This window comes from Mizuhopecten yessoensis, unplaced genomic scaffold (genome assembly GCF_002113885.1).
Source record: "Mizuhopecten yessoensis strain PY_sf001 unplaced genomic scaffold, ASM211388v2 scaffold9301, whole genome shotgun sequence".
Classification (NCBI taxonomy): Eukaryota; Metazoa; Mollusca; class Bivalvia; order Pectinida; family Pectinidae; genus Mizuhopecten; species Mizuhopecten yessoensis.
Window position 1 is genome coordinate 302,738 of NW_018407979.1, and position 16,225 is coordinate 318,962.

At 37.9% G+C, this 16,225-nt stretch overlaps 1 protein-coding gene across 1 annotated transcript in view; it reads right to left on the bottom strand.

Annotated features, from left to right (window-relative positions):
* Nucleotides 1-7,796: 7,796 nt before the first annotated feature.
* LOC110457742 (eIF-2-alpha kinase activator GCN1-like) overlaps nt 7,797-16,225 on the bottom strand; it is a 59,045-nt gene continuing 50,616 nt past the window's right edge. The window contains exons 48-52 of the mRNA XM_021509130.1: nt 15,369-15,580; nt 14,633-14,781; nt 12,620-12,724; nt 11,381-11,599; nt 7,797-10,434 (exon numbers count right to left, since the gene is read on the bottom strand). Of these exons, the coding sequence (XP_021364805.1) occupies nt 10,306-10,434; nt 11,381-11,599; nt 12,620-12,724; nt 14,633-14,781; nt 15,369-15,580 (814 nt within the window). The 3' untranslated portion in view covers nt 7,797-10,305. The remainder of the gene's footprint in view (nt 10,435-11,380; nt 11,600-12,619; nt 12,725-14,632; nt 14,782-15,368; nt 15,581-16,225) is intronic.

Here is a 16,225-nt window from a genome sequence, read left to right on the forward strand (position 1 = left end):
AGTGCACTGATGTTAACATGTAGTGCACTCACTGGACTTAACCGTTAACACTATAGTGCACTCCTCCACTCCATCCTCGATATCCAGGGGTTACGCTCACTTTCGCTCTTTCTGCACCCCTGGAATATGTCATAGCAAACTTTTTGATTGGTGTCGGGTAAAAAAACTTAACCAATCACAAGGTTGATACCTGTCCTTTGAAGATTACAGAGGAGCGACACTCTACTTCAATGCCAGTAAATTTTACCGTTACGCGACCGCGAGATTCTTTTGATGTACACCAAAGGCTAACTAGCTAGCAGCGTGCCTTCAATTTTGCTATGACATATTCCAGGGATACAGAGAGCGAAAGTCAGCGCAACCCCTGGATATCGAGGATGTGTTACGGCTGGGACATATTTTCCTGTAATATTGCAATTGTTATATGTGTACGTTATTTCAGAAAACAGTTTATATGGGTATAAGAAATTGATGTGAAGAGAAGTTTATGGTTTCAGATAAAAACAACCACTCCATTAAAGTAAATTTGGTTTATTAATTAAAATTGATAAGTAAATAAATACACGGTAAAATTGTTTGAAGATACAACCGAGGCCTTTCCGGTAAAACATTATAAATATGACAAATATAATGCTAGGCAGGAAATCTATGGACGGGGGTCTTTCTGGTCTAGCAGTATAAACATGGCCAAGATAAGTGCATTTGTTGAATTTTCCGTGTGTATATAAACCATTCGGAGAGAAATCGAGGTCAGTAATAAAATATTATCAAAAGGGTAAACACGTCGAGACTGCCTGTCCGAACTTGTCCCAAGACGGGGCACGGTTAGCCATCCTGAATCTTTCGACAGTTTTTATTTTATGAAAGGCATGGAATTTTATCTTTCACATGTTATATATACACATACTTTTCAGCAATATTGTCCAGAACGACTTAACTACAAATGAGACGAACTTGCCCAATGAAACTCGAAAGAGCTAGTAGGACGAACGACTCAATCGGGAACCGTCGGCACTTTCCGTAAACGATCGATATATATTTCCGATTGACGAACGATCGATATATATATATATAGAAACCTTTCACTAGTCAGACTATCTACAACAAAACTCGTGTAAGTGTTATGATTAAGATTCTGAATACATACTGGTGATTAATTTAGTTTAGAAAAATACGGATTTTACATCATAACAAAATTCTCAATAAATGAAAAAAGAAACCTATCCAAAGAAAACTTTGCGCCTATACATTGGCGAGGTAGCGTACGTATCATCCTCGATATCCAGGGGTTACGCTCACTATCGCTCTCTACAGTGTAGAGAGCGTAGGTGATCGTAACCCCTGGAAATCGAGGATGCGTACGTATCAACGGAACTAAAACATAACGGGAAACTAACCTTTGGTTATATTTTTTCTTTTATAACTATATAATTTAATCTTGCGCGATCTCCATAACATAAAAAATGTATTCAAGTTAACCTTATAATTTAATCTACTATACACAATCCCTTTGGAAATCCACTTTTATTAATTGACTCTTTTCTCTTAGACATAGTTACGCCGCTGTATCAGCCAATCAAACGCGACGTTATAAACGGCGACGTCATTTTTTACGTTATGGGCAGATAACGTATTTTTTTTAAGCCAATTTAAAAAAAATGCTTGTTACCAGCAAGATTAAATTATATTTCCATAACAAACANCGCAATAGGTCACTTGAGACTTTGTCTCAGGTGACCTAAAAATATTCAAGTTAATCCTTAAATAGTATTCGTAATCATGAAAGAGAAGTCCTCGTTGTATGCGTATGCAAATGACGTCCGTGTATCGGATACAGGTACCTTTTGGCGCGTCATCAATACGGCTGAAAAAAAACCTTTCCTGTATACTTGGACTTTTCACAAATAAATTCTGTCCGCCAGAAGTTTTTATTTAAAATACCGTTATCCCGATTTCCCGGCCTTTGACCGATACGTGGGTGTTTGTCATTCACTGAGGGATTCTTACTGCACCACACACAATATATGTAACGTCACCCTCATAATCATCCTAGCTGCTACATATTGTTAAAAAACTCACTTCCGGACTGGTGACGTCATATCGCGTGGGTGTCCACCGTCGGATACTTCTTGATCCCAGCACCTGTCACTGTGGTCACGAAAAGGCTCTAACTCATTCACCCCTAAACTTTCATAATGAACTAGTCCAACCTTTGAACTGGAGGAGTTCAAACGTGTCTTCACGGGCGGATGAGTTAAGACGTGTACAGAATTAGACAAGAACGTACAGCGAGATGTAATCTGAACGCTTAATACTTCCCAAGCCAAGCTTTCTTCACACTACCGTTGCGTTGTTTGGGTATGCGCTGCCTTCATATCTACTGCTATCACTGTAAAACGACACAGACAATTGTCTATACCCGCAGTGTAGATCATGAGATAACCTCCTACTTTCCCATTAACTGTTGGGCAACTTGCATGAGTTCGGAACATTTGGTGAACGTATCATAAAGGACAAGTTGTTTCATGAGCAAATAAAAAACTCCTTTTTGCCAAAGAAGTAATTGAAAATCTTGACAAGACGAAATATCCGGTCTAATACCAAGAATGTTACAACCCCGTAATCGACGCAGAGGGATATAAAACAGTATGACAGGAACCTCGGAATGAACTTCATTTCTCAACAAAGAATGTTCATAATCACGCAAGACCAATTGCGTTGGCATCTATATACGGCAACTGAAACAATTGCTGATATCGGCCCGTGTATTATACACCGTTAGCTTGTTAAATCTCAGAAACGGGTTTCCGTAACTTCCGGATTTGGTTATCCTCACGCAGGACATATTCGATAGTGCTATGTCTTGAAGGTGTTGTTTTAGAGACATGCCAACGTGGGAACACAGTGATATCCTAAACCACTAAGTCCCTATATAACCTAACACACTGCTGTGTACTTTAGATAGAAAAACTAAAATTATTTCTTTCAGTTATTCTAAACCCACTGCTTCAAAGTTTTTCAACTACAAGCAAACGTTACCAGAAATCTCGTGCATCTCTAGACAGACAGATGGTAACAAGTGACATGAGTATTGCTCTTAACGTAAATCTACGACAGATTTTTCACGAATGGTCGAAAATATCGAAGACTCACACTATCATTTGAAACACGAACTTACACATCCCTGTATACTTGATCCTCGTCTGCAAACACGTCCTGGTTTCAAAAGGAACTAGTCTTGCTTGATAACAAAGGGAAATCCTATTTCCGCATTCACAAGCTTTCGAAAGGCGAAATACTAGTTATTCATTCCTATGGACCTGCTTCGTTTGTTTTGGATTTTTTCAACATTCTACCGCAGATTCTCCTAGTTAACAGTAGTTTAGACAAATTTGGATTTCCAATTTTTCGGCCACTAGCATCACCGATGAGTTCTAGAAGAACGAAACAGCTGTATGATGCAGTGTATTTCATTCTTTGCATACTGACGTCTGTAGTCCCTACGGGTAGGGCGTAAGAATTGTACCTGCTGCCACCGTTGCATGACCGCGAGAGGCGACTAAATTTTGGATCTTATCTTTTTTCTCTTCTTTCTAAACAACTTTCTTCTTTCTAATGTCTCCCTTGACAATGCCTCACTTTTGGCCTACAAATGAGCGTTCGCTCCTGTGAGGAAGGCTTTGGGTTTCGTCCCCTGGCCGAGACAAACCAGAGTCTGTAAAAATGGTAGTTTCTACTCCTTCTTAACGTTCAGCAATTTAGGAGTGAGACGACTGGTTCGCCTGTTGTCAGTATAATGTGACCGGTTGGATTGTCCTGTTGGGTGTCTGCGGCAGTATGTTTCAGTGAGGTATCACTATAAAGTCGGCATCAGTTCCGCGCTATCACAAGGAGACAAACGCGAACACACACACACATACACTACACGCATGCATCTTGCACACAGGAGAGGCCGTCCTTAAATGACCATAGCTGTTGATAGGACGTTAAACAATACTAAACCAAACCAAACCACTAGACTACCGTGTTATGTATCTTTAACTATTTTCTAAAGGTACACTCACCTGTGTGTTACGTTTATCTTACTAAACCAACCCAGTTTCCAAACTTTTTGCTACCGTTGTTAGTACCCCAAATCATGGTTTCAACCGTATTTGTTTCACAGTACACCTTTATACAAACTCGAGGAAAACCGTTGTTCTCTTATTGCGAGAGTTTTCTCGACCGGGAATATGGCGGAAGGCGTTATATATTTAAATGGTTGCAGACAACTTTTGAGCACATTTATTTAAAAGACCAAGATGAAACACACTGAAATGCAATCGAGAGAATGATTGAATTCCTGGTGGACGACATTTATGTAGAATTTAATTGGAAGAGTTGCCAGTAGTCACTACAAAATAGTTCTAGACGGAGGAAGCAGACGACACCAATGGCGCGTCAACCTGTTTTTCTCTCTCTTGGCAAAGTAAACTATTTATTGCCGTTGCTGTAGGGAATCACGATTCTTTGTTTCTCCTTGATTAATCATGTTTTATTCGGGCTTCGACCTTGCGAAACACGGATCAACCTCGGAGAAACAAAGAATCGTGCTTCCCTACAGTAAGGGCAGTATATGGTTCAGTTACTCCATGTTCAGTAAGACGATACATTTTTGTCAAACAATATGCAACGTCACACTGAATTAAGAAATGCCACCTTGGATTTGCTCAATCAAGGGTAACCTGGCAATGACTAGAAAACCGTCACATTCGATTGAAGCAACCAATGTTACCTCGCATCGACTTAACAAGATGCCCAAATGGACTTAAATCGCATCTGACTATTTCGAACTTAACTTGAACCTGACAAGTAATTTCAGAGGATAGCTCAGAGAACAGACCATTCCACTTGAAGTGATCCCCTGGGGTTAAACGTGCTGTCATTATCATTTGGTTGAAAACTGCCCAGTAATCTGGAGGGAGAAGTCATTTGATGCAATCAGTCACTTTGATTCCTTTATCCAGCCCCTCAACCGCAAGAAGGGTCAGCCTTTTAATTCATTCACCCTTGAAGACACATTTGAACTGTTCCAATTCAAAGGTTGGAATAGTTCATTATGAAATTTTAGGGGTGAATGAGTTAATGTCTACAATGTTTAACTCAATCACCCCTGACATTTCGTAATGGACTATACCAACCGTTGAATTGGAAGAGTTCAAATGTGTCTTCAGGGGTGAATGAGTTAATACTTATGGGTTATGTTTACTACCACTGCTTTTTTTGGTTGAAATCCGCTCAGTATTTTGGAACTCTATGTCCTTTAAAAAAAATCAATAAGCTTTCCATTTTTTGCCCCGTCCAGACTCCTGTAACCCCACAGGAGGGCCAGACCTATTATTTCTATGACTTTCGATCCCAATGGGCTTAGCATGGTACCACTACAATCTGTCTTTAACAGCAAATCAGCCACATAGACACCTTTATCTCCATCCCTCGCTCCAAGTAGGGTAAGCTCCTTCTTTTGTGTAAATAGTTTTTGATACCCACGCCCCAAGCAAGCTACCCGGTCAATTTGACTGAAATCTGCCAAGTAGTGTTGAGAATTCACTGAAAGCAAATCAGCAAGTTTGATCCCTAGCTTTCAGATCCAGTAATTTGATACTAATTCTAATTCAAAGCAAATTGGTTGATATTTACTCAGTTGTTTGGGACATGTCTTTAAATGCAAATCAGTCACTCCTTCATTTGTATAATATTTTATTTCAAGTGTCCAAGCAAGATTCAACTTCAAATGGTTACAATATGCTCAATGGTTTTGGAGATATAATTCAGTCACCCCTATGTAACTTTAGTAGACTCTACCATGTATTTATATGGATGAGTCCATTATGGTCTACAGTGGTGACAAGTTACAAGTTTTTATTCCTCATTCCTGGCTTTGTATGCTACCATTACAATTTGGTGAAATCTGCCAAGTAGTTTAGGAGAAGTTTTTTTTATGCTGAAGCAAAAATTAATTACCTGTAACGGAGCAAGATCAGGTTATCTAAGTAACAGCCTGGGTTTGGATTATGTTACACTTCTAGCCCTTGATAACTGATCTGGCTCAGTTACTTACAGGTAGTAGATTTTATTAATCCCTTTATTTTACTCATCCGTCATGACCCTAGGAATGATTCTAACACTAAACTTTGGTTGAAATCTGTTCAGAAGTGAGGGAGGTGAGCAGATGAAGTATGGACCAAAGACCTCCACATATAAGGTCACCCGGGTACAGCAAACAGCCGATGTCGTATTCCTATGACTAGAAGAAATGTCACACGTTTGGACTGAAACACTAATAAGGTGACATTATCTCATTTCACTTTAAAATTTATAAACTAAGGTCGTATTACATTCACTAACAAGTTATGTCACATTATATTGATTGGTTTGGTTTGTGTTTTACAGAGTTTAATGCCATATCAACAGCTAAGAATATTGAAGGTCATAGGAGTGTATTGATAAACAGAAATAGGAAGTACATCCCTAGTTGAAAATCCAATGTAGGGAGACAGTATCACAATTTCTGCATATTCTAATGTTTAATATTACAATGTAAACAGATGAATATTGTATGTTTATTATTGACAGAACAGTATGTTTTTCAATATTAAAGTATTTCAAAGCAATTCAGGCATTAATTCAGTTGTTTTTTATCAATGAGTCACATGTGTCCATTTTTCTGTACTTCAGGAAACTGGCTACCTATTTCACTACTGTTAAGCTTTTCAAGAATGATAACTCTTACATGCAATTACTATGTGTATATGGTTTTATTATTAAATGAAGAAGAAAGTTTTTAAAGAATTTGCTATATTTCCCCTCAGCCCCACCATTTATACAAAATTTGTGCCCCTTCTCCCAAGGATGCTTCTGACCAAATTTGGTCAAAATCTACTTGGTCGCTCAGGACAAGTAGAGTTTTAAAGGAAAAGTTGGCGGACGGACAGACGACAGATGCTGCGGTATGGCATAAGTTCACCATTGTCCTTCAGACTAGGTGAGCTAAAATCTAAAGAATGCCAGAATTTGGTTGATTTTATGAAAAAATATTCGACCTACCAGGTCAATCTGATGTCCAACTTGAACCCTAAACACTGTTTTGTCTTACCACAAAACTGTTTAATGTGGAATCATCAATGTCTTTTTCTTAAAACTATAAAATGTCTCAGCCATGAATGCCCCTGGCGCCACATGAAATTAGTTTCAGTGTATGATAATGTTCTATAAATAAATTTGATCTTGACACCCTGAAATATGTACATGTTTTTTAAGACATGAACTCATCTGAGATATTCTAATAACTGAAATCTGTATAAACTTTGCCAAAGTCGGTTAAGAAATGAAGTAGCTAGAGTGATGACACTGAATCCTTTGATGACTTTCTATATATAGCAACAGTGACCTTGGCCTTGACCTTAGAACACTAAAACACAAAAATGTCAGTGGTATTTTCATACTTGACCTTTGAATAAAATTTGATCAAAATCCATCAGAATATAAAGTTGGCTAACTAAAGACACTGAATTAGTTGATTTTTTATTACTAGCAATAGTGACCTCGACCTTGACCTTGGAGTCCTAAACATGAATTCATTTGATGAATTTACATACTTTTGACATTTGTAGATAAAAATCCATCAAAGAATGAAGTTGCTAAGTGTTTACATTGAATTGCAACGGGACGGGACGGGACAGGACACTTGGGCAACACTATATGCCCCCCTCCCTTTTTATAGCAGAGGCATAAAATATAATCAAAACAACACAAAATCAGTTTTGAAAGTCAAGCTCAGTTTTTAATTAATGTAAAACCAAAACATTCTTCTGTATATGAGACTATTTTTAACATTTCAGCTATCACTTTGCACTGGTACCAAGCCCTTAAGATATCCCATCTTTAGCCTGTACCGTTATCGCTGGTACCTTCAGATATCCCATCCTTAGCCTGTACCAGTATTGCTGGTACCTTCAGATATCCCATCTTTAGCCTGTACCAGTATCTTTCAGATATCCCATCTTTAGCCTGTACCAGTATCTTTCAGATATCCCATCTTTAGCCTGTACCAGTATCTTTCAGATATCCCATCTTTAGCCTGTACCAGTATCTTTCAGATATCCCATCTTTAGCCTGTACCAGTATCTTTCAGATATCCCATCTTTAGCCTGTACCAGTATCTTTCAGATATCCCATCTTTAGCCTGTACCAGTATCTTTCAGATATCCCATCTTTAGCCTGTACCAGTATCTTTCAGATATCCCATCTTTAGCCTGTACCAGTATCTTTCAGATATCCCATCTTTAGCCTGTACCAGTATCTTTCAGATATCCCATCTTTAGCCTGTACCAGTATCTTTCAGATATCCCATCTTTAGCCTGTACCAGTATCTTTCAGATATCCCATCTTTAGCCTGTACCAGTATCTTTCAGATATCCCATCTTTAGCCTGTACCAGTATCTTTCAGATATCCCATCTTTAGCCTGTACCAGTATCTTTCAGATATCCCATCTTTAGCCTGTACCAGTACGGCTGGTACTTACTGATATCACACTTTATCTGTGTGATTATCTACTGGCATACAGAACTTTACATTGTTTAGCTTTTCCTTTAATATCTCATCACTGCATTCAAGTCTTTTGTATGAAATCTGTCACTTTTGTATATAAATTCAAACCCAACCAAACGCACCATGCATTACACAATCACAGATCAATATCAAATGGGCCTGATTTGGCGTTAATTATAAAAGATCTATGTGTCCATGTTAGCCAATCAGCATAGCTTCTGACTATGTGTCCATGTTAGCCAATCAGCATAGCTTCTGACAGTGTCCATGTTAGCCAATCAGCATAGCTTCTGACTTTGTGTCCATGTTAGCCAATCAGCATAGCTTCTGACTGTGTCCATGTTAGCCAATCAGCACAGTTATCTTTTCTGTATATATATATTCAAACTTTGTTCCAGACAAAAATCAACAGTAAAGAAACATACTTAGTACTTAGTTGCGATACTTGTTATTTGGTTTTTATAAAGAGGTCTATCATTTCAGAGTGAAGAGTTCTGTAAAACAATTAAACACATCCCCTATGCAAGCACACGTATCATGTGTAACATGCTTGTCAAGCCCCCCTACTTTGGACGGAAAATAGAAAGTCACCATTTCATAAAGTTATGTACCAACGACCATCTCCTTTGTTCCCCTGAAGACAGAACATGTAAATTGTGCAGTGTAGTTTTATATGCCTTATTTAAATAACACACAAGTGCTTCAGGGTGCTAATGAATATTGTATATTATTATAAATTATATTATGGAGACTCCCAATATTTTACCCTAGTTTTTGACTTTTGAATTTAGTAGACGTCCTTACATTTTACTTGATGCTTAAATTTTAGATACAAATATATCCAAATACACTTATTTTGTCTAATAGGTAGCGTTAAGTATATCCTGTGATTCTGTACAAGAATTAATTTGGAAACAATTGTTTCTTTTATCAATTTTTATAATAGCAGCATAATGTATTTTAAACTTTGAAAATAGAATTTAGTTAAGCAAGAACCTACATGTTTGAAATATTGATGATACGGGTATCCTTCGTTATAAGAATTTATTGTGACCCCATAAAATTGTTATGATTTTGCCTCTGAAACTTCAACATCATACCGGTCCGGTGTCTAATCAAAGCCTGCTGGTGAATATACACTTGTAGTTCGACTGACCTGAAACAGGAACACCGTTCACACTGAATGTTTTTTACTCAATCGGTAAAAGAAAAAGAAAAAAAAAGAGAAATTAAACCAAAATTATACCTGGTATACATTTGTAATTTTTCATATCAACATTTCAGTAAAATTTGATGACAAGATGTAGAACATCAATGACGAAGTATACCTCCAGATAAGTCCAATGATTTTCCTGGACACAATCACTTCATTGTGAAAAGAATTCCACTTCATTAAATCATATACACATAACTTGATTTCTTGTCTGTTGAATTTAAATCATAAACGATTTTTGAAAGAACTGTACTTTATTTTATGCCTTTGATACCAATTAACTTGACGTTTCCGATTCTCATTAATTAGGACAGAGATCATACACGCCCTCAATATGCCTCGTCAGTTGTCAGTCGCCGCCATTGGTTGAGTTTGAATCTATAGCACACGATGACAGAATCCCTCTGCCATTGTCCAAAGCTCCGCTCCTCCTAATGATCGGATAGCACTTTGCAATAAAGTTACAGAAAAAAGAAATTAAATTAATATCACGGAAGTGGAATCATTTGAGGACAGTATCGTCAATGTTGTCCGGGAGGGGTTCCACTTGTTTGCTTAATTTCAATAAAGTCTTAGTGATGAGTTCCGACAGCGAGTCCCTCATGCCTGCATCTAATAGCGGCGTTATCTCCTGCAATGAGTGAGAATAGGACTTCAAAGACACACTGATCATAATAATAAAATCTAAAAAATATTGCCCAACAGACTCCTCCCACTTTGACAGATATCAATGCAAAGTTTGACCAAAGAAATGGTGCTAAATGTTAATTCTCATCAAAGATATGGTGCTAAATTCAAAATCTGAACAAAAGAAATACATGTATAGCTGAACACAAAGTCTATTAAACAAAGAAATAGTGCTAAATTTAATATCTCAACAAAGAAATGGAGCTTAACACAAAATGTCTATTGACCAAAGAGATAGTGCTAAATTCAAATTTTAATCTAAATGGTGCTAAATTCAAACTTTAATCTTAATGGTGCTAAATTTTAAAATCTCAACAAAGAAATGGAGCTTAACACAAAAAGTCTATTGACCAAAGAAATAGTGCTACATTCAAATTTTAATCTAAATTGTGCTAAAATTCAAATCTTAATCTAAATTGTGCTAAAATTCAAATTGTAATCTAAATGGTGCTAAATTAAAAATCTCAACTAAGAAATAGAGCTTAACACATAGTTTATTTACCAAAGAAATAGTGCTTAATGCAATTTCTAACTAAGTTAATGAAGCGAAAAATATATATCACAGTGACCTACATTTGATATAATGGTGTAGTATGTATCATGAGTGTACCTACATTTTGTTTGATGATTGTTTAACTTCTAATATTAAAATAAAAAGGTTAAAATCAAAGCATGATGTCGTGTGGATGGATGGGAAAAGCAAATCTTGGTTGCAGTGGCATAAAAATTCCATTTCAAGAACAAAATATAATTTTGTAGACAATGAGCTTCAAAATATTCAAATATATTTTTTTATACAAATTGGTAATTACAATTTCATATTTTACTGCTTACAAGGTTTGAAAAACATAGTACAAAATAGATCAGAAATCAGAAATACTTATACTTACGTTCAAGAAAGCATCTCCCTTACGAAGCTTGAGAAGAGCAACTAGGGCATATTCGCTATTAGATCTGACGGAAGTATTCTTTTCCTTTGCACCCATGACTAGTGGGCCGGTCAGACATTTGACCAGCTGAAGTGATTGTCCCCCCTGGAGACTGTGGATCAGGAATGAAATGACTTGCGTCACCAGTTGCTTCACGTCGTTCGAATCATTCTTCAAACCCTGTGGACGCAAAAATGGAAGGTGAACCAATGGTCATCGATTCAACAACACTGGGGATTTACGAAGGTATCTCTCTGACCGATTTTTATGTTAATATATTACACATACAAACATATGTCTCTCGACATGACTCTGACAACCAATACTTTCACCAAGATCTGTCTCTATATAAACAATACCATTAAAATTGTTCTAGTATAACATGTTGTGGTGGATGTCGCTTTAAGCCTTTGTATCAGATAGTACACTCATTCACCCCTACATTGTTAATATGGACTTACCCAGTCTTTGAATTGGTAAGGTTCAAATGTGACTTAAGGGGGTGAATGGGTTAAGCAACATGATGTTTCATTTATGTACAATTTGAAATTAATTTTGTTGCATTTATAGTAAAAAATGTCTAAATAATTTTAGACTGTATCAACAACATAGTGTTGTTTTATTTATGGTATAATGTATAAACTGTTAAATAATTTCAGATTATATAAATTCAATTATATAAAGTGGGGCTACGACTCTTTCCAGTGTGATCCAGTGGCAATTCTAGTATCCAGAGGGATCCATTCACAATTTTAATCAGCTTGAAAGTAAATCCACAGGTCATACTTCAATGACTCTATAGTTGCATCTTTTCAAATTCACCATGTTAATTGATCAAACTCGTTAACATGATCGCACGAACCTCCTTATCACTATACTGCATAGTGGTTAGATTTCCTGAGATTTTTTAAATTTAAATATTCATGGACTTAAAAACATTTCATTAATTCTAAATATGTTCTCAATCTGTTTGCTTTGTGAAAACAAATATAAAATCACAAATATTAACCCTTTCACCCATATGTAACTTTAGTAGACTCTACCATGCATTGATATGGACGAGTTCATTATGGTCTACATTGGTGAAATGGTTAAGGGTTGTAGCAAGGAAACAAGAATACAGCAGAGCTTGTTCAGGCGCAACTCCAAAAGTTGCTCCCCTACAATTGAAGTGATGGCAATTTTTGTTATCAGACTGACCTTGAGGAGGGTGATCACTAATGCGGGTACATTTCCATCACTGTTAGCTAGTTGATAATTCAGTAGGAACCCCATACATCGATAGCCACTAATACACAGAGGAATCTGTGAACAGAAAACAACAGGTATATAGGATACAGCACAATATACAGAAAACATTATACAATGTAATATATAGAAAAAACAACAGGTTTATATCATACATTTGTTTCCCTTGTTGCAGGGAAACATGATTCTTCCCCACCCCTACATTAATAATGTTTGATGAGGCCTTTCACTCTCACGAAACATGATTTATCTTGAGGTAAACAAAGAATTGTGTTTCTCTACCAAAAAGGAAAGAAATATTCAATTAAACAAAATAAAACAAAAACACAGAGCGTCAGGTTGAGGTGCCATTATTCTCGTCTGCTTCAGTCATTCAGAACTCTGCTGTGTTGGCTCTTGCCCATTTTTTTCTAGAGAGGTTCCGATTAAGGGAAATATGATCAGGGAGACTCGAGCATGTAAGGGCGACATGATGTTTTATTGCCCCGTCATGTGATTAATATTAGCCAATCAGACATGCTGTTATAAAGGTGAGGTAAAATAATATCCAATCAGACACTCAAACATTTATTCGACTAACCCTACTTTTCTGTATCCTAATAATACCAGATAGCAGGTGATACTGTATACTTTATAGCTGTAGTACACTCTTGTACAGTTACATTTACAAAGCCAGCTACTAACATTATGGACTCGTTCTCCACTACTAACATTACAGACCCGTTCTCCACTACTAACATTACAGCCCCATTCTCCACTACTAACATTACACAATACCAGATAACAGGTGATACTGTATATTTTATAGCTGTAGTACACTCTTGTACAGTTACATTTACAAAGCCAGCTACTAACATTATGGACTCGTTCTCCCCTACTAACATTACAGACCCCCCCTCCACTACTAACATTACAGAACCGTTCTCCACTACTAACCTTACGGACACGTTCTCCACTACTAACATTGCGGACCCGTTCTGCACTACTAACATTACAGACCTGTTCTCCACTACTAACATTGCGGACCCGTTCTCCACTACTAACGTTACAGACCCGTTCTCCACTCCTAACATTACAGTCCCATTCCCCACTACTAACATTACAGACCGGTTCTCCACTACTAACATTGCGGACCCGTTCTGCACTACTAACATTACAGACCTGTTCTTCACTACTAACATTACGGACACGTTCTCCACTACTAACATCACAGCCCCGTTCTCCACTTCTAACATTACAGACCCGTGCTCCACTACTAACATTACAGCCCCGTTCTCCACTACTAACCTTACGGACACGTTCTCCACTACTGACATTACGGACCCGTTCTTTACTACTCACCCTTACGGACCTGTTCTCCACTACTCACATTACGGACCCGTTCTCCCCTACTAACCTTACGGACCCGTGCTCCACTCCTAACATTACGGACCCATTCTCCACCACTAACATTACGGACTGGTTCTCCACTACTAACATTGCGGACCCGTTCTCCACTTCTAACATTACAGACCCGTTCTCCACTTCTAACATTACAGACCCGTTCCCCACCACTAACATTACAGACCCGTTCTCCACTCCTAACATTACAGTCCCATTCCCCACTACTAACATTACGGAACCGTTCTCCACTACTAACCTTACGGACCCGTGCTCCACTCCTAACATTACGGACCCGTTTTCCACTACTAACATTACGGGCCCGTTCTCCACTACTAACAGTGCGGACCCGTTCTCCACTACTTACATTACGGACCCGTTCTCCACTACTAACATTACGGACCCGTTCTTTACTACGCACCCTTACGGACCCGTTCTCCACTACTAACATTACGGACCCGTTCTCCACTTCTAACATTTCGGACCCGTTCTCCACTACTAACATTACGGACCCGTTCTTCACTACTAACATTACGGACCCGTTCTCCACTACTCACCCTTACGGACCTGTTCTCCACTACTCACCCTATCAGAGGTGGCCAGTTCTGTAATGTAGTCCCCTATGCTTGCTTCTAGTCCAGTGCCGGTCAGCTTGCTCGGGGCTTCCTTCAAGGCCACCCCTAGGGCCATACTCCGACCCTGTCTCAACATCCAGTCCTGACTTGGGTCAGAGTCTGTCAATACAGCATCATAATGCTCTAAACATATACTGTACATACATGACATTGAACTATACAATTGTTTTCACTCCTCTCATAAATAGTGCTCTAAACTTTCATGTGAAGCACATTTTTTCCCACATACTGTACATGACATTAATCTAAACAATTTTTCACTCCTCTTATTAATAATTCTATGATAAATAGCGCTCTAAACTTTCATGTGAAGCACATTTTTTCCCACATACTGTACATAACATTGATCTGAACAATTTTTCACTATACAGTATATGTTTGATTAATAACCATTCCTTGTGCTGTTCAAAATTTAACTATAAAGTGGTACAATGTTGTACTGTATCACTACTGAACATTATACAGTTGTGGATATTTACATCCTTCCATGATTTGAGATTTACAAACCATATTGTTGATGAACATTTTTGTGGTTGGCTGGTATATAGGGACTATAGATATTTCCTTACTTTTATTCGTTGTTCTTTACCCAATTCTTAATAAAACTTATTTCCAAAATCAGTTTTTTTTTTAGAGTATAGTAATTCCTAAAAATCACCGAGAATTTCTGATTATTCTACAAGTACCTAGTAGGTGTTGTATGAGTGTGTCTTGAAGTTCTGCCTCTGAGAGAGCTGTACACAGGGCGCCGAGGCAACCAGCGGCTACTGCACGGGTGGCATCCTCCTGCGAGCCGAGTAGCTCCAGTAATGTGGCTGTGATCTGTTTCCTCAGTGGCTCGGCCATCTTCTGTCCTGCCCCACTCACACAGAATCGCAGTGCCTGTAGCATCGTGTCTCTACAACACACAGACGGCAGCACATGTTACAACTCCTGTGTAGACGATTTAAAATGTATGAAAGATAATCTGACAGAAATCTTTTGTTTGCTTCTGAATAACCTTTTTAAGATTGTACTGTGTTTGCAAAACCTTCCGAAATTCTCCAAAATATTACCAAAAACAGACTTTTTTTCAAGTAATTCAGTAACTCTGGGTGTGAGGTGGGATGCTTGCAACAGAAGGATAGGTGAAACTTATTAGGATGCTATTGAATTGGCACCCTAAAATGCAAACTGATCCTACTTGACCTTTGTCTAAAATGTAATCAATATTTGTTAAGAAATGAAGAAACTAGAGCAATGGCTGTAAACCTGAACAGGATGGGACCAAATGGAAACGGTCAACATTTTTGCGTTCATCCTCACTCCCCCCATCATCTAAACAAGCCAGTCGGATTGATATGTCTCGCTGTGCCTCTGCTTTGACCATCAACGCACATGTCAAGTTTTGTTGGTCTAGCACTTATATTTTTCAGAGAAACTAACTTAAATGCAAAAACTTAATGTTGATGGAGATGCTGACAAAGTCAATGGACCATGAAAGGTAGCCCGCATCCAGCATTTGATGAATGGGTTGAGATGTACTACCCAAGATGCATCATCT